Source organism: Bactrocera neohumeralis, chromosome 6 (genome assembly GCF_024586455.1).
Source record: "Bactrocera neohumeralis isolate Rockhampton chromosome 6, APGP_CSIRO_Bneo_wtdbg2-racon-allhic-juicebox.fasta_v2, whole genome shotgun sequence".
NCBI lineage: Eukaryota > Metazoa > Arthropoda > Insecta > Diptera > Tephritidae > Bactrocera > Bactrocera neohumeralis.
Window position 1 is genome coordinate 8,997,794 of NC_065923.1, and position 26,897 is coordinate 9,024,690.

At 38.7% G+C, this 26,897-nt stretch overlaps 1 protein-coding gene across 6 annotated transcripts in view; it reads left to right on the plus strand.

Moving 5' to 3' along the window:
- The window catches only part of LOC126763484 (cell adhesion molecule Dscam2), a 123,709-nt gene that overhangs the window by 38,653 nt on the left and 58,159 nt on the right, over positions 1-26,897 (plus strand). For all 6 annotated transcript variants that reach the window (XM_050481024.1, XM_050481027.1, XM_050481025.1 and 3 more), the window contains exons 6-7: positions 18,168-18,616; positions 21,477-21,621. In XM_050481024.1, coding sequence (XP_050336981.1) covers positions 18,168-18,616; positions 21,477-21,621 — 594 coding nt within the window. The remainder of the gene's footprint in view (positions 1-18,167; positions 18,617-21,476; positions 21,622-26,897) is intronic.

A 26,897-nucleotide genomic window follows, 5' to 3' on the forward strand; every position in this document is an offset into this window, starting at 1 on the left:
GCGGTTTCACACAGCAAAGCTTGGCGTGGGAGGAGTACTAACTGGAGGTGGTCAGGGAAATAGCAAACGTAAGAATTATTGAAGCATTGTGGATTCCTGGTCCCAACGCGGGCGTAAACACCAGCAACACCCCGACTGGCATTGACTGTGGTGCGGAGCCATTAACGAAGGGATTGTGGAGAATGTGCGACAGCAACAACAAAACTTGTGTATACATTACATCCATATATAAGCACGGATGAAACAAGTGCACCACAAGTGTTGCGCGTGCGACATGGCTGAGAGCGTATTCCACCTTCCCTCTATTCTTTGAAAGCTCCTTAAGTGGCAGATCTGTATGCGGGCGATGTCCAACGAAAATGGAGTCGTTGGAGCGCAGAGTATGGATGCGCTGGAGCGTGACGAGCACGCACACACTTAAGATTTACGCAGAGCTCGATCTGGTCATCGAATGGACTCGACAGTGTGGAAGAAGTGAAGAACAACATTATTGACCAGTGAGCTAACCCGCAAAGTAAGCTTACAAAAACACAATAAATAATTCGAAATGTAATTTCAAGCGCTCGAACTCAGGCACAGGAGCAGAAGGGTATTCGAACAAAGGCACACACACTTCCATAACATCCATTACATGCGTCAGAAGTCCACATATGCTATTCCACATCTGCTGAATGGTGCTCGATAGCTTCTTGATTCTTAGCTGAGGCATGCGTGGTCCCTCTTGTGCACTTGGCTACAAGGCAAAAGTTCGCACCACCAATTGTGTTGCAGCAATTGCAATTAGCTTGCTAGCGGTGGCATGCAACCACAATACTTACAGCTCCGCATACGCATCTGAGACTAAGCGCTCAATTAATGAACAGTGAATTTACAAGTGTTGTTTGGAATAAAGACCCAACCACGCTTTTGTCATACCCATGTTGCAAATATAGAATCTAAGGCTGCACAGTTGTCGCTAGTGAATATACTAATATGAGAAATAGTAAGACTTTGTTCTTAATTTTATAATTCATAATTTATACTACAAAATCTATGTCGTCCCCTTCAAAGTAATCCTCCTTAGCCCCAATACACTTACGTCACCGTTCTCTCCACTCTTTGAAACAGTCCGGAATAGTCTTTAATGACTCAAACCGGTTTAATCGAAGCGGTCGTTTAAGTTTGCTGAACAGTCAGAGGTCACATGGAGCTAAATCAGGCGGATACGATTGTTGCGGCATGATATTGGTTGTTAATTTGGCGAAAAACTCGCCATATGCCATAAGCGATGGTGCATTATCGTGGTGCAAAAACCAAGATTTTTTTAATTCTGGCCTCTTTTTCGAATAGCTTCGCGCAAATGACGCATAATACTTAAATAGGGTTCCTTGTTGACATTTCGGCCGGTCGAAATCAATTTGAAGTACACCTCATTGGAGAAAACTGTCAATATAACCTTATTTTTCACCTGCTTTGACGTGGTTTTTTCGGCTTCGGCTCCCCTTTGCCACGATATTCGGTCGATTGATCGTCTGAAATGACTTCCTGGTTGTCGGGAAGCAATGCATCACAGACCTTAATACAACACTTTCTTCGAAAAATGTAGTGATTTTAGTCTTACTATTTTTTGCCAAGCAGAAAATTTAAGCTTCCAAGCGACGGGGTGGTATTTCACACTTTTAATAACTTTTCAAGACCTATTATTGCCATTATATCAGTAAGATTTTCTTTGGATGACTATAATATACAGTTCGGTTCTAAGACGGTCTTCTATCTCCGGATCTCGTTTTGCTAATTCACTTACCGTCGACCAGGAGACATAATGGACCTCTAAACGATTTTTGGTTTCTTAGTTACCTACTTTAACATATTTGACACATACGTCTTTTTGCCTTCTTCAGAGCACACATGTTGGTAGGAGGGATTTACTTGTACCTTTAATTATGTAGGGGTTCATTTATTTTCCAGCATTCCGAAATATGTACCTTCAGGGATACCACAGAAAAGCGAATATTTGCAAAAAAGACATCCCTTTTCCCAAAAATCTAGTAAATAGGTGAGCTGATGTATCTTTAGACGATATGTGTGTATGAATGTTCCTTGCCAATTTCTTTTCATATAGTACACTCCAAACTGTTGTATATGACGATGGCGACCAGCTGCAAAGGACACAATATTAATGCAACCTGTCGTGTCGCTGCTAAAATAGCGTCGAAGCAATTGCCTGGGAATAATAAAAAAGGTACACTACCAAGGGGGTTTCAGCGCAATGAAATATGAATGGAAACATGGCGCCGAAATCGAGCACACACACACACTTATAAGTGCATGCCAGTTCCTTAAGTTTCCACATGTTTACACATTGAAAATGTCAAATAGCAAAAGAACACTTGCAACACTTACCTGAAAATATATGAGTGTTTCGATTTCTATAAGACTTAATATAAACTAAGAGAGCTGAACTTTTGCGTTCATAATTGAGAGTTGATAGAGTCCAAATTGATATATGTGACCTGGTCTACGAAAACGGAGCTAACGTGCGAAAACTAGTTTTCTGGGAAAAGCTGTTAAAAATAATCGTCGGTTTCTCGTTATCTCATTAATTGTTCTCCTTTTTTGACACCTAAGCCCCCTTTCCGTAGACCAGGTCACATGTGCATTGTTTCGACCCAATGAAAATTAAACACAAAGTTACAGATCAATTCAAATGAATTTATGTACTTTAATGTCTTTATGCTTGATTTTATCAGCTAAAATTATATTGAAATTCTCACTTAGTTTGCTATATTTGCCATAACTAAATGCTAGTACTAACGTTTTGTTTACTTATGTATATGCCGTTTCTGCTTTGTTTTCTTGTGATCGGGGTTTTGGAAACTGGAGCAATGTGCTCACCTTCGCACTGCCTGTATGAATAATTGCTCGTATTTAGAGCAATATCATTCACCTGCCGTGCGCAAACCCTTCGAAAGTAATACCATTTAGCACATTTGCCGTACGCAGCAGCAATTCATATCTTTAATTTATTACGCATACAGTGCGGTGTGAATTACAAGCACAAATGCAAGCCTGACAGCGCTACCTATGCGGTCGCCAATACCACACACTCAGGCAAGCTTATGCAGATGACTGCGGAGACACTACAGTCAAACATCAAACTAGTCAGAAAGCGTACCAGTTTGCAACTAGAGACTCCTTGCTGAAATCCAACTAGGCAGAAAGCTGGCTTATTCAGTCTTTTTACTCGTTCAACCGTTTATATTTGCTCGAACTGCCGGCAGATCGGTATAATTCAGAACAAAATTCGACAATTGCAATATACTTACGTAAAGAATACTAGTTTATTCCATTGTAAGCAGGCGCCTGGCTGATCATTTGTCTTTGTACTTCCAACCAGTTGTCAAGTAGTTGACAACTAGTTGCTTCGGCTGCAGGGGTACCCGTAAATGGTTCTGCAAATGCGCATTTGTATTTGGCATTACGAACGTGTTTGTAATTTGCGCGGTCTGTCTGGGTAACATTGCGGTTCGGCAAATACATTTAGTTGCTGCTTTCCTGCAGCACAAGAGGCTCACTTGTGTAGGCGGTCCTGGGCTTCTATTTATGACAAGGCCGCAAAGCTCTACGCGCTCATGAGTGTGTCGGTGGGAAAGGGCGGCGGATTCGTGCTGTGTAGGCAACTTCATAAACCATCAAGCAGCGACCAAAAAACAAGCAACGTTTAATTAAGAAATATCACCGCATTAAGCTCCTATTCACACATACACCCACATTCACGCACACACACAGCCTTTACACTCTCTTGTGGGCACACAGTTGGACACGTATTTATGAAGATGCATATACTTATATTTCCACTAACAAATATTTATACTAACGCGTGCTCGAGAGGCTTAAGCTCATGTGATAATATTTAGAAAATATGAGTATTCACATGCTAACTTGTGTAAGCACTCGCGTTACCACGAGGGTGTGCTTGTGTGTGTGTGTGCCGTCATATGAGTGGCGGTTTGCTTGGAGTATGTAGATGCGAAGGTATCCTTTTTAATCAACGCGAACACGCCGGTGCGCGCAGGCACTTGAGCGGTCGTCGCACTCTCGTTGCGGTTGCAAGAGCACTGTGTGTGTTTGTGTGGGTGGCAGAGTGACAGAGTGGCAAGTATGAGTGTTACATTGCTGCTGGTGTCGTTGTGTTTTCGTGCTTTCTTCTTGCTACAAAAAGGACGCTTTAAAATTATTCGCTGACTGACAATCGCGCATTTTTTCTTCCAACACTCGTGTAGGTATAGAATTTTGCATTTTGAGGGAGGGATTTGCAATCCACAATTTCAAAACTGGTAGTGCTATTAGAATTTCACTGGTTGATGGACGATGGACTGGACGACCAACGTAAAAATGGCGGTCGTCTCTCGGTGGGTTATGGAAAATTTTAAGCGTATTTCTGACGTAAAAAGTTCTTCTTAAGGCTAAACAGTCTTCAGAAGCCATCTTAAAACTCGTATGGTTTTTGTGTTAGAGACGCATTCGCAAATAAGAGAGGCTCAAACAAGTATCTCGTATCGAAGTGAGCATTAATTTGACTCAGGGAAAATTTAACAGCGAGACGATGCTCTTCAAATGTATTCCTTTCTTTAAAATGTTTCAAACCTTTCGATACTTTTGGATTTACAGTGATCCAGCTACCAGGGACTCAGGGACTCATTCTATTTTATCCTTGTAAGTCTTATTTCAAAGAAACAAGACATAGCTTGGACTTTGAGATACCTATGAAGGTTTCTTGGAGCTAAAGCAGTACATCTTTAGATTTGGCTTGCTGGGCATAAATCTTCTACCACACGCACATACACACATGGTAGATACTTATTGTGCGTTCACTGAGGTGTTGGCGTTGAAAAGATGTTTCTAACAGTATCCATTAAAATTCATATGTATGCGTGTGTGCGTGATGATTGTGTTGTGGCGGTTAGGTGCTTAGTCAAAACTTAATGCCACATATTTATCCTCGTACACATTTCAAATTATGAATACATACACACCACATATTACCACAAGCCTCTATGACATAATATACAACCACAGTCATCTTTTTCATATACATACATACATATGTAATTAGACAAAGCGTTTTGTATTCACTTTCACACAAATATATGCTTTGCAAATTCACTTTAGACTCTATGATAACGCTGTTTCTCTACACCCTCACTTAACCACGAAAGACATACACATATGTATGTACATATATGTTTATGCGAGAGCGCCAATGTAAATGGTTTCCATTTGGTGTACGCTGTTTGCAACTGAGCAGTTGGCACCTTGAAATTATTGTTGTGCGGAACACACTGACACAAAGATTTGTTGTTCGCTGAAATCGGTGCAACCACGCCTGCTTTTACTCGCAGCAAAGATTGTTTTCTTCAATGAAACACCCACACACAAGCACATGTGGAGCAAGCGGCTGCAGGTGTCTGTGAGAGGGTGATAATTAAATAGCGTGCGTGCGTGTGTGTGTGCCGGTGTCGTATGTGTGCCACTATGTTATTACACGCCGGTGAATACTCTGACATTTTCTATAAATTAATGCATGCAAATGTATTTTCAGTGTTCTTGTATTAAATTTCTCATCGACACATGTGCTCGTAGTTGAGAAATTATAGAAATATGTTTATGTGTTGGCATGTTCATTTGAACTTCGTGTTTTGTGTTTTCAGCAATGCCACGGGTGAATGTCGTAAATTTCAACGTTTTCTTCTTTAGAACCGCAGTCATTTTAGTAAAGTACCGTTTTTTCCTTTGTGTTGTTTTATAAATGGCGCACTTTGGTGGAAAATACTTTGAAATCTAGTTCAGTTTAGCAATAATTGAAATAACGAGCAAGTAATTCGTGGTGGAGACAGTTAAGTTCAAATTTGACCCAGTAAGAGAACGTGAGCTTGAGACATGGTATGTATGGTGACTGGGTAAGATACCTTCTTTAAGACAAGCTATAGCTAATATTTAGTATTTCATGTTGGGAATTAAGTGATTAAAGGTTTTTGAGGCTTAGTGTGCACACGGCAATATCTTTACGGGATATTATATGTATGTATTGCGCCCAGAAGTTCCATATTCTTAGCTTTTTCTATTTCTGTGGACATATTCATCTGCTTATTGTACGATTTCTCACAACCTATTCAAATATATTTGTAAACATTTCACACTTGAATGTCAAATAAAGGTTCTTGCACAAATCACAACAAAAATTTATTTAATTTTGAACATAACTGTCACAAATACAGCTAAATTGCATATTTTCATTACAAAATCCACTGGTAAGGTTTGCGTGGCCACGAGAATAAGTGTATATGTTTATCATATAATATTTGTTGATGTTCCTTTTATAAAACAAAAGGTTGCCAGGACGTAATAAAGTCAACGAAGTGTCTTCAAAACACAACGGAAAATATTTATTCATTCGTTGTCGACTTCCATAATAGTCCCTATTCGATATTATGGACTTACGTGTCAGCGCTTTGTCAATCGAAGATTTTTGGCAAAATGACGGCTCTTTAAGAATCAAATTATTCATGAAAACCCATTACATTCACCAAAATTTACAGTTTGGTGAGGATTTTGTTCCCGTGGAGTCATCCGTCCGTACTTTTTTCGAAATGAAACTGGTAGCATCGTTACTGTCAATGGAGAGCGGTATAGATCGATGAGTATACGTGCACAGAGATCACATCACATCAGTCGCGCCCAGCAAGCTCCTGGAATTTTTCAGAGTGCTGGACCTTTGTGACCATATGTGATATAGGAAAGGGCACAACAGACCATAAGTCGCTGTGCAAAGCCTCAATTTTCTATCTACTTATTCATAGATTGATGATAATCAACTTTTAATGGCCGCAATTGGAAAAAGTTGATCTTGACAACATCTGGTTTCAACAAGACGTGGCTACGTGCCGCACAGCAAGTACAACAAACCGAATTATTGCGAGAAAGGTTTGGAGATCCGATTATTTCAAGAAATTGTGACATTGAATGGCCTCCAAGAAGTTGTGATTTAATACTATTAGAACTACTTTTTTAGAAATTATTTGTAGTCATTGGTCTTTAGCAATAAACCAGACTCTCTTGAAGCTTTAGAAAACAATGTTGAGCGTGCTTTTCATGATATACAACTTGATTTAGTGGAGAAAATACCCCAGAGTTGTAGCGATTGTTCTTCACATTATCTAAAAAACATTTCAATTTCCTTAACAATTAGTGTGGTTTGATTTTAAGAAATCATATGACTCTTAATAGAAAATCCTGTATTAACAGTTCTATGTTATGTTAGTTATAACTGTTACTTTACATACGAAGTTGTGGCAGTCTCACAAGCTAGTATTTGGGACATTTCGTAAAATTTCACAGGCGTCACAGATGTATTTACATTGTATTTGAATTGATCGTATTGATGTTAAATGATTTGGAATTTATTTGTGATTACACTGGTAAAAGCAATAAAATTTTCAAGAAGACAGAGGCAAAAAGTGAAGCGCGTAGTCTACAAGGCTAGCCAAAGGGTCACAAATAAACATGCGAAGAACATGCGCGTATATTTATTTATGTAGAATATTTATGGTATGTATGTACACACATACATATATGGGCTTGTATTTTGGCCTATCATTTACCGCATCAGAAAGGTTCGTTTTTGTTTATATTATCCGAGGAAAGCATTTGATGGCAATGAAAGCGAGAAATGGCTTGACAAAAATTGACGCAGAGAAAATAGAAAAAATTCAAATGCGGTAAGCATCTGCGGTACGGGCATAATATGTATGTATGTATGTACGAAGTGAAGTCATCGCAATGAGTTTGTTTTCTTCAATAAACCCTGGGCACTTCAATGCGGCCATGACAAATTGGATGGGTCGCACGAGAATGACACGTTAGGGAATCGTAAACATTTCTAAGAAGTAAATATTTTATTCATTATTCATTGGTGATACCCAGTTGTAGCCTCGGTGTGCCGTGTAGGGTATTGAATGGTTAATAAGACATGGCATATGGAAGATTATTTCAAATTATATAAACATAATAATCAATATAACATGGAAGCTGCGATGAATAGAAGTCCTGCGATTAGTTCCAACTAATAACGAAAAAGGTGTTTTATAGTTCGAATCAGCTTTTCAAAGTCAACGCCTTTCCTATTCTTATTGACCACAGGCAATTCAATATAGATTTGTGGGCTGCTCTCTTCGCTCCCCTCCCCATTAGTTTTGGTTGCATTTAAGCCTTTTTATGGCTCTGGGTATGTCATCTTCTATTTGTAACAACACCATACAACAACCTAATATGGCTTCTTGAAAAAAATTGCAAAAAAGTAATACAAAAATTTAAAAAAAAAATTGACTTAAGGAAATTTTTCAAAGCAGCAAAAATATTTCAAAAAGGAAAAATTTCTTCAAAAACATTTCAAATTTATTTCGTCTACTCTTGAGTGATTTCAAAAACAGCGCGCTTATATCCTTCTCATTGAGGTCTCACAAATAGTCTGTTATAATGACTCCAACTTACCATTTCGATATTATTTTTCGATAATACTTTCCACTGAAACATATTTTAAAATGCGCTTTTTTTTGAATTCTCCTGTTTTGTCGTTGTTATTGCGGAAGTTTACGATATATCTCATAAAATGCTCCACTGTTTCGTGCGCTAAATATTCAATCAAATAATTTTGCCTATTAAAACGAGAAGTCCTTTGTGTGAATGAAAAACTTCGGTTATTAAAAAGAAGAGGAGGTTGTCGCAAAAAATTCAAAAGATTGCTTGACATTCTGAGGAAACGAACTGAGACAAGTAAGGGAGAGCTAAGTTCGGGTATAACTCTTTATACTCTTGCAACTTGCAGGGGTTAAAGTTAGGGAAGCACCTTCAGATACATAAGGTTTTTTAGTTATATAGGGTCTAGGATAAGTTTTCACCCGATTTTGTTTATTTTAAGCACAAATGTGCCCCGGTTAAAAAAACAAAAACATTCTCTCTCAATTTTATTAAGACCACTCACATATTGACCGATAAATGCAGTATGAAGTCGCCCGGAAATTCGAAAATCTTTGTATTCGGTATATGGGGGCTCAGGAAAGTATTGACCCGATTCAAACTATTTTTGACACATAGATATACCACTATCAGGAAAGGATTTTCTCTCAATTTCAGTTATATAACTTGTACATTGACCGAAATTTTACTTCAAATCGCTCGGTCGGGGCCCGAGCTATGTGATTTCACCAAAAAGGCCATGCCTATTGTCCGATTTTCACACCGGTTCCCATAAAACCATCTCATACCATCACGGAGGTAAAATTTAATGTCTCTGGTGTATTTAGTTATTGATTTATCGCGCTTTTAGTAGTACCGTTATATGGGGAGTGATCGGGGTTATCTTCCGATTTCATCCATTATCACTCTGTTGGTAGGAGTTATTTTAATATTCGTGCTGGGCGAATTTGGTGTTGTAGCTTTAGTGGTTTAGAAGATATGTACATTAAGCCCATTAGAGGGAGGGCCACGCCCACTTTTTAATTATTTTTGCTCACAGGTGCTTCTTTCTACTGCCAAATTTGAGTTTTATATCTTCATGTTGCGCTTAGTTATGCACTTTATACGTTTTCGATTAATTACGTTTTGTGGGCGTGGCAGTGGTCCGATTACGCCATCTATGAACCCGTACTTTTTTTTGGAAAAGGAACGCACATTCCAAGTTTCATCAAAGACAACTCAATTTTTACTCAAGTTACAGCTTGCAGGGACGGGTGGACGGACCGACAGCCAGACAGTCACCTGGATTTCAACTTGTATCGTCAGCTTGATCATGTATATATAGTATACATATAATCCTATATCTATCTCGATTCGGTGACACGTAAACCGTTAGGTGAACAAAACTATTATACTCTACAGAAACATGTTCCAAGAGCATAAAAAGGAGCGGGAAATACTAAAAAATAGGTTGGCAAAAAAATTGGTAGACACACACACACACACATACACTCATGTAAAAATGTATGCGAGCGTAAGTAGTTTGGGCAGCCAAAAGAAAATGCGAAAGTGAATATAAAGCTGAAGATATACTCGAACTTTGTCGAGTGCCACTGGCGACGACGGCCAGCGTGATGATGCCGCAATTGCTGTTGGCACTTTTTTCGGCTTTCCCAAGCACAAACATGCATCCAGCTGCCTTACTGCTTTACTCCAGCCCTGCTTATCGTTCTGTGCTGCGCCGTTGCTGGGAGATTTTTTTCCGATTTTGCCCTTCCTCTTTGCTGATAGCATCTCCGTGTCTGTTTACTTTTTGTTCAAGTGTCTGTGTTTTTGTAATGGTGTTGTTGTTGTTGTCGCCTGCTGATGTGGTTGATGATAAAAATATTCAATTTAATATTTGTTAGGAAAATGTGATGATACTTTAGCCTTAATGTGTTCGGTCCATCGTGTAATGATGAAGGGGTCGTGCGAAGCACACAAAATGAGTTACAGAAGAAGGAGGAGCACTTGGGGAGACCGAGGCAACGGTGGGCATGCTCAAACACGAATAATAGAAGTGCTTGTGCGTGTCGATTGAGTGCTCATTCCCAACGCCAGTTCAGATATTTGTAAGTGTCTAAGCGCTTGCTGAGTTGTGGTTCTTGCTGTTGTTGTAAGTTTGGTCGCTGAGCTTCCAAAATCGCAAGCAAATCGTTTGGTGTTGGTTTGAGTGCCTTTGTGGCTGTTGATTGCCTACTATGGCTTCGTCCTAGCAGATATTGAATTCGTATGGTCCACATACTAGCACAAGCCGGTATGTTTGTGTGCCTTGCCCTTTACTGTAATAGCTATATCGTAAAACTGGGCAGCCCTGTTACTAAATATAATCATATGCTTTCGTTAAGACATCAGTGTTTGCCATGATTTTTGTCAAAATTTCGCAACATAAGCGAATTAGTTTAAATCCTTCTCTGCAATGAAGCGCGTATTTGCACATAACAGCCGCTTAAAGGCTGATTTTGCGCAAAAATATTGACTTTGGCTGCAACAATTTATTTACATTAAGAACATGCAAAGGCAGAAGTTCCCTATGCCTTCGTTTATTTGACTATCTATAGTACTTGGATGGCTCGCATGAGGGCTATTCGTTAACAGTTATTTTCCTTGTCTTCATATATGCAACTAAGTATCTAGAAATCTCGTTATGCTCACCATGTTGACAATTTTATTTCGGTCGTCAGCACTTTCATATTTTTGCTATTGAAAAATCATTGAAGGCAGTGAGCCAGTTGTCGTTTATTAGCTACAGTAACGAATCCTCGGAAAAATACTATTTGCAACAGAGTCGCAAAGGCTTGAAAGCAAATTTAAAGTAATACTAATATAAGCTATTGGGTTCTTGTTGTCGCCGTCATTTTAATTTGGAGGCACATTTTGTGATTTGGCTGAAATAAATGAGCTTAGATTAGACTTTGGCTCGCCATGTGCAAGAGCAGCTGCCTTTTTGGGTATTATTACATTAATAACATACGGATTTTCTTATAATTACTTAATCAAGGCCACAGAGAGGCAACAAAAACAAAGATGAAAAAAATGAGCCTTCATAAATATTTTTGCGTTATCACCATGGCGAATTAGGCGACCACGAAAGTGCTACCATAAACCACTATTGTTTGTTTCTACGCCTGCGTGGACACAATAATGGCCCAAAAGAAGCCAATACTTTTCCCTAGACATGTGGTGCACAGCATAAATAATTACCAACACATGCACAAAAAGCATGGCGAAATTAATGACAAGAGCAGTGAAATTGCCAAATTCGAGATGCCTGCAATGCTGATACACTCTAATTGATGGCAAAGAAAATGGCAACGAAGAAAATTAAGTCGAAGAGCAAGCAGCCTAAAAGAATTCGAGACGCAATGTGGCTGCAATAAATATACGACTACTTTGGTAATTTAATCCTTGCAGCAGTTCTTTGAAGGCTTTTGTGCATATGTGAGTACGGCCTCGTGTGTCAAAGCATATTCATTTCGCACTGCTTCTTCGGTTGTGAATTTGGCACTAACCAACACTGGTAAAGGTATTGTTCCATTCTGAGGCATATATTTGTAGTCGAAAAAGTTTTTTCGTATTTTGTCAAAAGATGTTGCTGAAGGTATATCTCCAGTGCTACCAATCACATTGTGCCATAGCATAAAGCATTGGAAAGCTGAGATCTTAGGCTTCATTTAACTAAAAAAAAAATTGAATTCGGGAAGTTGAAAATAAGTTACAGCTGTTCAAAAATGAGTGAAAATAATGAAGAAATTCGCTCTATTTTGAAATGTCTATATAAAAAAGGAAAGAATGTCACGCAAGCCACCAACGAAATTTGTGAAGTTTACGGAGACGATGCTGTATTAGTTCGTAGCACAACAATGGTTCGCTCGCTTCCGTTCTGGAAATTTCCATGTGAAAGGTGCACCTTGCTCTGGTCGACCAATCGTTGAAAAAGTCGATGAAATTATGGAAAAGATTCACTAAGACCGTCACATAAGCAGCCATGACATCGGTAAGGAACTTAAGATTCATCCTCAAACGGTTTTGAAGCATTAGAAAAGGCTGGCTGCAAAGAGAAGCTCGGTGTAAGGGTACCACATGAATTGTCTGTGAAAAATTTAATGGACCGATGGAAAGATCCTTTGCTGAAACGAAATGAATTCGAACTTTTTCTGAAGCTAACGGTAATAGGAGACGAAAAGTGAATCAAATACGAGAGTAATGTGCGAAAAGTGACCTAGTCCAAACGTGGTGAAGCTCAACAAATAGTCGCAAAGCCAGGATTGACGCCTCGAAAAGTTATGCTGAGTGTTTGGTGGGATTGGAAAGGAATTATCCACTATGAGCTCTACAGCATGGTCGAACGATTGATTCTACACTTTATTGTCAACAACTGATGATATTGAGGCAAGCAATCGAAAAAAGCGGCCAGAACTGATCAAAAGAAAGGGCTGCGTCTTCCATCAGGACAACGCTAGACTACACACATCTTTGATGAATCGGCAAAAACTAGGAGAGCTGGGCTGGGAAGTTTTGATGCATCCACCATATAGAATTAATCCTGCTCCATCGGACTACCATTTGTTTCGGTGAATGCAGATCTCCCTTAATGGAGTAAAGTTGGCTTCAAGAGAGGCCTGTGAAAATTACTTGTCGCAGTTTTTCGCCGCGAAACCAGAAAACTTTTACACTGATGGAATAATGTCTGTACCAAAATTATTCATTAAAGTTCATTATAAATATAAAAAAATATGTTGAAGTTTAATTAGAAATACGAATAGACTTTTACGACTATCCAAAATAAATCACATGAAAAAGCAGAATGTCTGCAATTGCTACGGAAAAAAATCTCTTTGTAAATTTCTGGAACGCAGCTGGATCTTAATTAAGCTCATATTTGGTATAAGTGAGGTAAAAACTTAATCTGTTGATAAAACTATTTAGAATACACTTTATATTTTCTTAGTTTACCGCCATCGGCAATGATTCTTTGGTTCATGTTCAATTGTAGCAAGTTACTGACACTACTTTCCGTATGCATCTCAAACTCACCAGTCTGAAATGGTTTGTCCAATTTTTCACTGTGTTTGTAGCATAATTAAGAATCGGGGCTGGCAGCTGCAGGTTGGTGCGAGTTGTGCAAGCAGGCAAGAGGAGTGGGCTGTGCCATAAATGGCCGAACAAACACAAAGGCGCTGGCGCCGCAATATTAACGCCGAAAATTATGGCAGGCATTTGCCACGTCGTGATATAAAATGTATTTTCTAACAAAAGAATGCCTGGCGATAATTACTGAATGACTGGCAGAAATATTCCTCACTTGGCGTACACGTGCGATACATACACATATGTATGTAATGTATGTATATAAATATGAATTGAAAGAAATTCGACTATTCACTGCTTTTGTGTAGGGATTTAAGGCCAACAAAAAGGCCAGTAATGGCTTTTAGTGTGCTCCAATGTTCACGCATATGCTTTGTAGTATATACATACATATATACATATAAGTAAATATATGCTTTATATAATAAATATTTTTCGTTGATTTTTGTATTAATAAACATTTCTCAAGAAATTATTAAATTTCAGCTGTGCAACTGTATTCGTAAAACCTTCTATATCACTTCAGACTCAGTGACAAATGTGATACGAGTGAGAAATGTCCATGAATAATATGAAATTCTCTTTCACCTTTGCACTGAAGAGTTCAGTATATGAGCATATGACTTTATCTTTGTGAAGAAAGTGGGTGGAGGTCGCAGCAAGCAAGCATTTAGTCTGAGCTTTTTATTTCGTCATTTTGGTGTCGTCGTTGCATAACTGTGTAGATACTGTTACACAGACGAGCGCATTGTGTCGCTGGCCATAATTCTGCGTTATACGGAGTAAACTTAAATGAATATAACTGTTAATATAATGTATAAGCTGAGGAACGTGTCTGACTGCAGACAATTTTTGTCTAATCAGAAGATGCCGTTGTCCTAGCAACACCAGCGCATGTCTGCTTCGTGAATAATTCTTGATGGTTTTGAAACCATTTTAAGTTTATATTTTTTAAGTTTTTCATTCAGCATTTCTGCCTTTCTTTATGCGCAACTCGTTGATGGAGGGAGACTTTCGGTCTCGTCTCACACATGCCAAAGTGTTTGTCCTGAAATCACTCGAGCTGTTTATTTGTTAAAGTGCTTGCTTGCTGTTTTGCTTACTTGGCGTGGAATGTGCTTCTTTGTCGAAAGCATTTGAGTATTAGGACCACGGGGCGTATACGTGATGCGGCATAAATTTCATACCCAACAACGTGTGATGTGATTAAATTAAAGTCAGCTAATTTAGTGAGTTTTTTTGCTTGTTTTATTTGCACAAAATTTGAATATTTCAATTTATTTTTACAAATGTGGTGCTTTGAAAGAATTGTGTGCGCCTAAATGTATATTATTATATTGAAATTATGCTTGAACTCTGAATTCGTGGCTGTTGGTGTAAGTAAGCTAGGATATTCTTTATTAAACTGCATTTTGTCATACTTCTACAGCACTTTTTGTGTGTATTTGTTTTTGTTTTTTTAATTGGATTTTGAAAGTGTGAGCTTTTAGGCGCTGTTACTGTGCTTATGTTTCACGCAGGGAGAAAAGGTCAAACCACCTGACAACTGTTGTTCAAATAAAAATTGCAATTAATTTTGTGGAGGAAAATAAATATATTTCACATAGAAAAATTAAATATTTGAAATATTCATGACCCTTTACAAAATTTTTTCCAACCTTTAACAAAGCTTCAAACTCGCAGTTGTTAGGGTTTCATCATAACACAAACTACATTTCCATTTTCCTCATTAGTCATAACTTGATTTTCAAAATTTGTACCACAAGAGCCTTCTAATAAGCCACAATAATGTCGTCCGCAGATCTACATGAATAACGCCGCTGCTGGTTCTTGCTCACTTAACCACTTGTGCTTACACTTGCGTTTGTTTTTCCGGCAGTGATTCCCAGCCGAAATTTTCCGGATTTGCGAAGCTTCTTCTGCAGATTTCCGCGCTTTCGCTGCTGATGTCTGCCGCCTTTTACCGCTATCTTTTACTTTTGCTGTTGCACCGTTTGCTTTGTGTTGTTGTTGTTTGTTTTCGTATGAGTGCTTCGCTTGTCAGCGTGTTTGTTTGCTTAAGCGCGCTGAAGTTCGGATGATTGCATATGTTTAGCTACGAAAATAATCAATTTGCGTCAGAAGTGTCAACGCCGCCATTTACCATTTACCATTTGCCGTGCTGTGGGCTCCGTGCACCGAGCACCGAGCGGCAAGCGCAGACACAGCTGACAGACAGTTGCTATGCACACCCTCACACACACGCATCGGGGTGTATTACTTGGTGAGCTTGTTTATTTGTGTAAGATAAATAGGAGTATTCGGCGCGATTGCCAGATTTGTCACTGCTCACAAACGCTCCGACACTTTGCATTGCCGTTACGCGTGCATTTGTAGTGGCGCTTACCGCCCTTTACGTCTCACTTTATGACGGCGTTGCACTCTCCGCTATTTCGCTTAAAACGCGACTTTATCGCAAGCATTTTTACACAAGTGCGTTGAAAACTAAATGCGCTTGCTCAGTTGCATTCGCCTGTCAGCGAATTTTGTTTATGTTTAAAATGTCTGGAGCGAGCATTCGACGGAAATGTCTGGAATTCAATTTGTCAGTGACAAGTGCAACTGCAAATAAATCGCGAAGAATTTCGAGAAGACACTTATTACAACATATCACTACTTCAAGCAGCTCATTGTGAACCCCAAAGTTCAATATTCAAACAGACATAGTTATGTGTCTGCAATGCTTTTTTCGTAATGTATTTTTGTATTTCTTTAAGACTAACGGTTGTATTTACATAAGTAACTGTAAAATGTCTCAATAATGGCCGAACATTTTTTGAACTCATTCTTATGCAAAACCGCAAAGTATTTATTAACGGGTTTCATACTAAAAATAAAAAACGGGTTTTTCAATAGAGACATTAAACCAATTGGCACAGCAAACGACGTCATATTTTTTCCATCTCGCTTGACATATCTCTTCAGTAAGGTTTGCCATGTCATCATGGAGGGATAAACGATCCAACAACGAGTCCGAATAATTAAAATTGACTACCGAAATTCGGAATCGCTACCGCTCAACGATAACCGAATAGTTTTGGATCGAATTGGATGATATGAACTTGAGTAGTATGTGGTTCCAATAGGATGGCGACACAAGCCATACAGCGAATGTCCCAATCGATTTATTGAAAACCAAGTTTGGAAAACGTGTTATCTCACGAAATGGCTCAGTCAATTGGTCGCCTCTGTCGTGCGATTTGACGCCGTTAGACTATTTCCTGTAGGCTTACGGCAAGTCTATGGTCTATGCCAACAATTGATTGATGAACTTCGTCCGAATATCGAACGTGAAAATGTTGAAATTTGTTTTGGTGTTTTAAGTCCAAAATCGATTAATGGATGAAGTGCAAACTCAAGGTGTTGCTAAATCAACTTAACCACATTTTACCATATCTGAACTAAATCATTGAAGTTCAAGTTGATTCCAAAGGCATTGAACTAAATTTTTTGTGAGCGTGCATGCATTAATAGAGCTTTATGCTTAAATATTTTGCTACTTATAATAATAATTGATCTTATTTCAAGAAAAATTAAATTTTTTTTATGGCTTTTAGAGTTTATCACGCATTTTCAAAGTCCACAAGTTTGTATTTTCCATTAAAGAAGAAAGCAATTAAACGTGCGAGCATTCTTTTCACAAAGGCAAACACGCTTCTACCTATTTATGAATAAAATATGAACGCGTTGGGGTGCTGATATAGCAAAATGGGAGGGGGCCAACGGCCCAGGTCTGCACTCATTATTTGCACACAATCAGTGTGCCAATGTGTATGCATTTAAGCGAATGGCGAAACGTTGTTTTCGAGCAGGCAGCGGCGGGAGAATTAATAATTCTTGATTGATGAGTACTGACAACCTTTTTGCACTTGACTGAATTTACATCAATAATAAAATATGAATACATGAAAAATGGCACACTGCGAAAAAGTTAGACGGAGAAAAGCGTGAATAAATCAAGTAAAAGTGTAGACTGCTGGTTGTAGGGTGAAGTCCCTCGAAGATATTCGCAGTGTGAAATTTGATTTTTAGGTTTTAATAAATATTTAAATATAATATACAAAGAATGCCTTTAACTTGTATATTTCGAGATTTGGCAAACCCAGTGTTGCAATTTGGCGCCTCACAATTTTATCGTAAGGTTTTTCATTTTTGTTGCTAAGCTTGCTCAGAATATTTTGGCATACGAGCAATATTTGTGTTGTTTACAGTTACTTAAAATATTCAACTCAGTCAAAAAATGGAGTTTAATTAAGGGAAACTCGAAATGTATAACCCTTAATAAACGAGAATGCAAACAGTCGGCTTTCAATCAAAAGGGAGGCACTACGGGAAGTAGCCGGCGGGGGCAGTATGAAATGTTATCAGCTATGAAAAGCAAACGACAGGAAATCGAATACAACACATCATAAAATAATTTAAAAAGCATATGCAAAAAAAATATTTTCATTTATATACTATTTCTTAATAACTGATTGATTTACACGATTCTCTCTCATTTTCAGCTGGTACACCCACAACGGTCCCGGCCCACTGCCTGTGCTTAGCGGGCCGCGCGTTCGGCTGCTCGGTCCCATACTCGCCATTGAAGCGGTGACGAGCGAGGACTCGGGTGTCTATAAGTGCACCGCCAGCAATGTGGGCGGCGAAGCGAGCGCCGAATTGCGGCTCACTGTTGCCACGCCCATTCAAGTGGAGATCTCACCGAACATACTGAGCGTACATATGGGCGGCAACGCGGAGTTTCGCTGCATTGTGACCAGCAACGGCAGTCCGGTTGGTATGCAGAATATACTTTGGTACAAAGATGGCCGACAATTGCCCTCGTCGGGCCGCATCGAGGACACATTAATGGTGACGCGCGTGAGCCGCGAAAATCGCGGCATGTACCAGTGTGTGGTGCGGCGACCTGAAGGCGACACCTTTCAGGCGACGGCGGAGTTGCAACTAGGAGGTGAGAATAAATCAAAATATTATATTATTATATATTATTATTATGTATATGATATTTATTCAAAGTCGTGGAAACGGTTTTGATTAGTTTTTATAGATTTCGATTTCTTCCGCAATCATATTCATCAATAGTTTTTGTGAATATCTGCACTTTGTTCCGCTCTTTCGCTTAGAGACATACATATGTACGTGCAGATTCGTGTATTCACTAAGGCATACGTGTGCATGTGCATGTGTGGGCTTGTAAAATTTTAATGTTATTCTCCATAATAATTGCTTTAAAATCGTCTGATTTGTGGTGAACATCATTCATGGGCGATGGAAAATAATGGATTTTCGCTTAATTTCCGGTTTGCTGTAGTTATTTTGTGCTCCGCTGCTTTCTCACACCAACCCACACAGACACAATTAAACGGAAATTACTCCATTTTGCATAGAGTAATGACCATGGAAATTATTCTCATTTCCGATTACCCAAAAACCTCAGACGGACTCTTCACATACGAGTGTGTATGAGAAATTTGAATAACAATAAACTGCTGATAATGGAGAGCAAACTTCAAGCCCACTGCCGTACAGCAAGACATATTGATATTTGACTGGGTATTGATGGAATTGATTCTTGGTTTAATTTAATATGTGAATTTATATAATATTTGAGATATTTTTGATTTTACTGCTTGGTTTGGTAAAAAATTTCAATCACCAGAAGTTTCAAATTAATTCTCAGAACTAATCAGCATGACTCAAAAACTTTATATTTCCTAAAAAACCGGTGGAACTCTCTTTGAAACTAACAATTTGTCGGCAATTCTGTCAACATGCTAATCTGTTAGGTTTTTGATCGTGATTTGACCTCACCAAGGGCAAAAGCGCTGTTTTGATGAAAATTCTGAAAATTGATCAAGCTACCTGGCTGTCTCAGGATAGAAAAGCCGCCTACCAGATCTACCATGTTCTGATAGACGAAAGACACGTCTTCAGTGTTTTAGACGTGTCTACGCTTCGAGGTCCTAACAGCGACTCGGACCACAATGTTGTTGAACCGAAAGTATGCCCGCTCCTCTGTGCGGCAAAAAGCGCACTCATTCGACTTTTTTCAGTGTGGCTTAAGGCATGGACGATCAACAACTGACCAGATATTCACCACACGTCAAATCTTGGAAAAGACCCGTGAAAAGAGGATCGACACACACTACCTCTTCCTCGATTTTAAAGCTTCTTTTGACAGCGCGAAAAGGAACTGCTTTCATGCTGCTATGTCTGAATTTTTTATCCCCGTAAAATTAGTACGACTGTGTATACTAACATTGAGCAATACCAAAAGCTCCGTCAGGATCGGAAAGGACCTCTGCGAGCGGTTCGATACCAAACGAGCTTTCAGACAAGGCGACTCCCTATCGTGCGGCTTCTTTAATCTACTGCTGGAGAAAATAATTAGAGCTGCAGAACTTCATCTGCAGCTGCCGATGATATTGATATCATTGCCTTCAAACCACATAACTGTTCCTGAATGAAATGCCAGTTCTTGAATCTTTTCAGGGCCTCACCGCTAAATTTGGACGCAAAACATCGGATCTTCTTGGAATTTTTCAAGAGCCTATAGAGCGAGCGATGTCGCTTGGGAAGATCGAGTGGCTTTAAGTATTCTGTATTTTGCAGGCTTTCAATTTAAGATTTCGCCGTAAAATGCGCCAAGTCGTTTAATAGATAAGTCTGAGTTGCTAGGAACGGCACCGAAGCGACTTTTTACGGTCTTCGTGTACACTCTCAGCGACGGCTGCTGTATTTTCTTCACTGCGTGCTGGACGAGGGTCTGAAGATGGGTGATGGTTTCAAGATGGGTGATGGTGTTGCGAATAGTACCCTCAATAGGTCGATTATTTTGACTATAAGTTGAGAGTAGTGCCCTAAGCACATTCTTTAAAGATTATGCAATTTTGTACAAAAATTTAACGATTCGTAAACTGGTTTAGGCGTAAGTTTTCCATGCTGAAATGCCAAACAATACTGAACAAAAATAACACAACTCAGGGGTGTTCTGTCAAAAAAAAGGCCATTGAAAAAAGCATTACTACTTAGATCACTCCTTATATCTTCATTCAGTGGTTTAATCAAGGCATAAGGAGACAATTTAAAACCACAGAAAGTCACATAGATAATATTAAATAAACCTTCCATTAGATTTAAAAACGGTATACATTTTGAATGCGACTTCAAAAAATATTCAAAGTGCAAGTAGTTCCATGTTTGTATGTACATATGTAACAAATTACATAAAAAATTAAAAAAAAAATCAATTCTCTGCAAAACTTTAATACACAAAAAAGGAATATGAATGCATTTATTTTGATAAAATCAAATTTTCACAGGATGAACAAAATTTTGTTACCATTGATAACTCGATTTCGACGTTTTTTTGCCAATCAATTTCAAAAATGTATGCGCCTTCATGTTTATGCTCGTGTTTAAATTTATTGGTTATTTACGATCCGTTTTATTTGCTTTAATTTTGTGCCTTCTGAGTAAATATACCGCATACTCACACGTTCATTTATAAAAATATATATAAATCTGTATGTGTTTGCGGACAAATAAAGCAGAGTTGAAAAGGAATAAGTTCGTTTGTGTGCTCCATTTTATGCAATTTGCCTGCGCCGCATTTTCCACTGCTGCTCTGTCATTTGCATTCACCGCATTCATTCATTTGCACTCAGTCATTCGTGCAGCCAGCCGCTGGGCCCCTCGCTTGCGCCGCTCATGCACTGGCATGGCTGTCTGTCCTTTTTCTATATGTTTGCTGAATTTTTCTATAAAACTATTTTTGATGCTTGCCTATTTTTGCGCTTTTTTTGTTGTAGATGCGCCGCCAGTGCTGCTTTATAGCTTCATCGAACAAACGCTGCAGCCGGGACCGGCTGTGAGCTTGAAGTGCTCGGCAGCCGGAAATCCAACACCGCAAATTTCATGGACACTGGACGGATTTCCACTCCCATCAAACGGAAGGTAATTGAACTTGCTCAGAGATATTTAATATGTGTGAGTGAGCATGTGCGCTTTTTATATAAATCGGTTAGCAATATATTATGTAGGGAGCGAAGCATATTTGTACGTGCGAATATTTTAAGACACTGTTATGCCAACATATAGTTAAGAGTATATTATATACATATATGTACATATATGCACATGTGAGTTTAGAAATCAAAAGAAATGCAATAGGATTATTAGGAGCCCGCCTGAACTTGAGTATGTGTATGTGCTTTTCATCGTTCAAAGGAGCCTCAGCATGTCGGCTTGTAAGAGGCGGTGTTTGGTTATTGTTTTGCTATCCAAACCCCGAGCCTGCGCTTAGTTAGATAAGTAAATAAGGATTGCACCGCGACCGGAGTTCCATTGTGCCCTTCTCCGCTTAGTTAGCCTCTTCGAGTAAATTACTTACAAAAAGAAAACGACAACTCTGATTAAAGATACGTTTTGCATGACCTTCTCAACTTTTGTTAAAATTTTTTTAATTATTAATTAATTTAGTGCCCTTATTACTCGCCTAAAATGCTACTTCTTAAAAAAACCACAAGACTTTCGAAGTTCTAGGGTTTATGAAATGAAAGCTCTGAAAATCACTCACGTTTGAGACTTCTGATACTCTTTATGCAAAGCACATTTACAAATCACCTTTTGATTATAACCATAATATTTTAAATATGCTTTACTTGTAAGACAAAAAAAATTTTTTGGAAGCTTTTGCTGATACTGGAATTTCTTCAGAAGCTTTCACCTTTCACTTTGATGATTCCATCAAATATTTTTTGTTTATAAGAAATATTTCCAAGCCAATCAATTTTGAGATTTTACTAAAACAAAATTTTGATGGAAGCTCTTGGTGTTACTAAAGCTTCTTCAGAAGCTTCCACTTTGATGATTATGACAAATAGTATTCGTTTATAAGACATACAATTTTAAGATTTCACCCACACATACCAGAGCAAGAGATATAAGGAGCTTTTATATGCATAATTAGCTATTTAATAAAAATATTTGACGCATGCTTGACATTAAACTTCTAAAGCAAATTACTTTTTAGAAACTCTTGTCTTGATGAATACAAGAAATATAAGAGATATTTCGAAGAGCTAAAATTTTAAGCTTTCATTTTTTATAGGCAAACTCTGATTTAAGCGCTTGTTTGGAGCTTTAACTATTCTATGTAGAGCTTTAATCAATAGTTTATGTTTACAATAGCTCCCTAGAAACGCGAAAGGAGTATATTAAGGATGAAAAAACCACAGTGTTCTCTAAGGTAGAAAGCTTTCAAGGTCATTTGAGAGTGAGAATAATGATTTGTTGATTTGCGTATTTAGCGAAGTCTTAATTTAATTTTTGTATATGTCTTCATAGTCACTTTCAACTGGATTCATCTTACAGTTTGCTTCTTTGAGCTCAAATCCTGTCATTAAGCATGATTTGCTACTTCTGCTCTCCGCATGAAAACACTTTCGGTCAGTAGATTTCAGTTTTTTCCTGTGAGTGATTCCCTCTATTAGTCAATGATGAGCCCTCGAATTTCTGAAATTTTGGAAAATAACTATTTTTAACTCAACCATTTTCTGATGAGCCCTCGGAAAAAAGATGAGCCCGCGTTGTCAGAATATCCCCTTACAAAATTATCTAAAGTGAAAAAAATCCTTGTTTTAGTTAAAACCTTAACTTTGAACTTGGACGAAGGAAAGAACAAACCGACATTTTTGGAAGACATTAAAAAAAAATTCCCGACTTTTTTTCAAATAGTTGTAATCGAAAAAAACTCCTTGTCCAAGTCTTTAAGAATTGTATCTCAAAGACCTTTGTCAAATTTCATAAAGATCGGTGGAGTAGTTCTTGAGAAATCTTGCCAACCGACTTCAAAAATACAGTTTCGAGAAAAATACGTTTAAAGACGGCACACTTAGCCTAGCTAGCCTCGAGCGAACAAGTTCTCAAGGCTGTATCTCCGAAACTATTACTCGGATCAACTTGAAAATATAAGAGAATACTCTAGAAGTGTTGTAGAATTTATCACGACAATAAAAAAGGTCGATTTTCTGAAACCCGTAGACCTATGTAACCCCTTAAAAAATATTTTGTGGCATGAAGTTTTTCCACTTAAATTACCTGCGCGAAACCGGCGCTGAGCTCGGAATTTAATACCGATCATTTCGAAAACGCAATGCGTTTCCCACTACCCGACCCTAACCCACATCGGTGCGAAAAATACATACATACATATACATATATGTTTAATGTTGTACTTTAAACGCATGTGACTGAAACATATATCCATATGTGTCTACTCACATATGAGCCGTACATGCCGGCGGTCTGTCTCTAAGTGCTCCCCCGGCATTCTTCGACATTGATATGGCAGACTCAGCAGACTATCTTCGCCAAAAACAAAAATAGACACAATACTTATGCACATACTTGGGGGCGCTCGTACAAACACCAACCACTGTGCATGTGTGTGTGCAACTTAAAGCCTTGCTATTGCTATTCTGTCTCTGCCAGCGCGACTGTTGCCGCTGATTGTTGACTCGCCGGCGCACGCTTGCGCTCTTCCACCTCCACACCCACATCTGCACTTGCAGAATGTTGCATGTGTGTGCGTGCGAAACACTGTTGCTGTCAGAATTCATTGTCTGCAGCTGCAGTCGCAATGATTTGCAACGTGCAATGTCATTACATGCTGTGCACAGCCAGCGCAGGCGAACCCAAAGCAAATACAACAATGCGCTTATAGAAGTTGCAAAAAGGACACTCCAAAGCAAAAGCAGCAATGAAAGCAGAAAACAATACACAGAAAAAACCAAATAAAAACAAAACAAAATGCTGTAAATGCAAAAAAATACTTAATCATTAAAAAGTGTTGTGGAAAAGTTATAAGCGCTTTTTATACACAAACCTCGGAAAGCCATACAAACTTGATGGAAATTGTGTATACAGGCGATACATACGAGAATATTGTAGTTTCCACACATATACATATATGTATGTATGTGTGGGGCATCGGGAGCCTCGGTGTATGCCAGCCATATTGCGCCATTCAGCGACGCCGCAAAAACTTGTTTGAAAACAAACCTGGAAAGCAGGAAACAACACCAGCACATACACAGGCTGCTTGAAAATAGTAAACAACGCGGAAAGCAACAGCAGCAGCAGCAGCAAAACAACAACAAAAGCAATAGTAATTTAACAAACCCGTCTGCCAATAGTACACAAATCCAGCAGCGTTAAATAACAAGCGCCAGTTGGGCCTGGCGAGGGGCGCAGAGCGAGCAGCAGCGCTTGCTCCGGCTACAACAAATATTGAGCGAAGTAAAAGCAAAGAATATGGCACCAGCTGCGTTACAAATGGCAATGTGGACGGCCGTGAAGGTGATGGTGGCCGCGTCAACAACGAAAAAACAACGAACGCCGGAGCAAAAGGAAAAAGCAAATAACAACAAAACATCGAAAAATGCAGGAGAAATAATTTTAATTAAAACTTATGCGCTGGCAACTGCGAAAATAAGCAAGAAGTGTGAGCAGCATGGTAATTAAAAAACCGTAAGTAGTTACAACGCCCCCGTCTCGCTGAATATGTATGCAGCCCATTCACATTAGGGAAGCGCCTTTCGGTACTCGGTGATTGAAACGTGCACTCTGAAGCACTCTTGCGCGGAATACTAAACGGGTAACGCGAAAACTATTCGGTTAGTATTTATCAAGCTGCGGAGACCATTGTCGATAGCTTTGAGAAGAACGAAGGCAAGTGGATAATCTTGATTCTCGCATCTGCCAATAGTTCAAATCTGCGGTATATATTACGTAGTCGAAAAAGTCTTTTAGTATTTCGTCAATAGATGTCGTTGCAACCGGATATCTTCAGTGCTACCAAGCACATTGTGTCATACCATATGATGTTGGAAAGGTGAGATTTTAAGCTTCATTTAACGAAAAAACACAGTAAATCCGGTGAAGTTGAAAAAAAGTTACAGCTGTTCAAAAATGAGTGAAAATAATGAATAAATCCCGCTATATTTTGAAATTTTTGTATAAAAAAGGGAAGAATGTCACGCAAGCCACCAACAAAATTTGCGAAGTTTACGGACACGATATTGTATCAGTTCGTGTAGCACAACAATGGTTCGCTCGTTTTCATTCTGGAAAATTCTATGTGAAAGATGCAACTCGCTCTGGTCAACCTATCCTTGAAAAAGTCGTTGAAATTATAGAACAGATTGACCAGGATCATCACATAAACAGCCATGACATTGCTAATGAACTTAACATCTATCATTAAAAGGGTTTTGAGCCATTGAAAAAAGGGTGGCTCCAAAATGAAACTCGCTGTTTGGGTACCACATGAATTGTCTGTGAAATAATTTAATGGACCGAATTAACATCTGCTCATTTTTTGCTCATACGCAATAAAGTTGAACCATTTTGAAGCGAATGGTCACAGGAGACAAAAAGTGTATGAAATGCGACAATAATGTGTGAAAAAGATCATGGTCCAAGCGTGGTGAAGCTCAACAAATGGTCACAAAGCCAGGATTGACGCCTCGAAAGGTTATGCTGAGTGTTTGGTGGCATTGGAAAAGAATCATCCACTAGTAGCTGCTGGTCGAACGATTGATTCTACATTTTACTGTCAAAAACTGATGAGATTGAAGCAAGAAATCGAAAAAAATCGGCCAGAACTGATCAACAGAAAGAGCTTCGTCTTTGATGACTCGGCAAAAACTGGGAGAGCTTGGCTGGAATGTTTTGATGCATTCAACATACAGCCCTGAACTTAGACCATCAGACTACCATTTGTTTCGGTCAATGCAGTACTCCCTTAATGGAGTAAAGTTGGCTTCCAAAGAAGCCTGTGAAAATTACTTGTCGTAGTTTTTCGCCGAGAAACCAGAAAAGTTTTACACTGATGGAATAATGTCTTTAGCGGAAAAATGGTAGACCAAAATAATACATATTTGGTTCATTGAAGTTCATTATATATATATATATATATAAAATAAGTTGATATTTGATTAGAAATACGAAAAGACTTTTTCGACTACCCAATATATAAGAGGTTGAGGATGTTGCCTTTACCATTCAAGTTTAAAATTTTTCTTTAAATCATTGAATCTGCCACTGGAGAATGTTTAATACAAACGGTTGCTTGAACTTTGAATTAGTTGAACCCTGTCGAATTGGATTCAATAACAATAATGGCTTCCGAAGTTATTGGCGTCAAATTGAATTAATTTCTTTCCTTA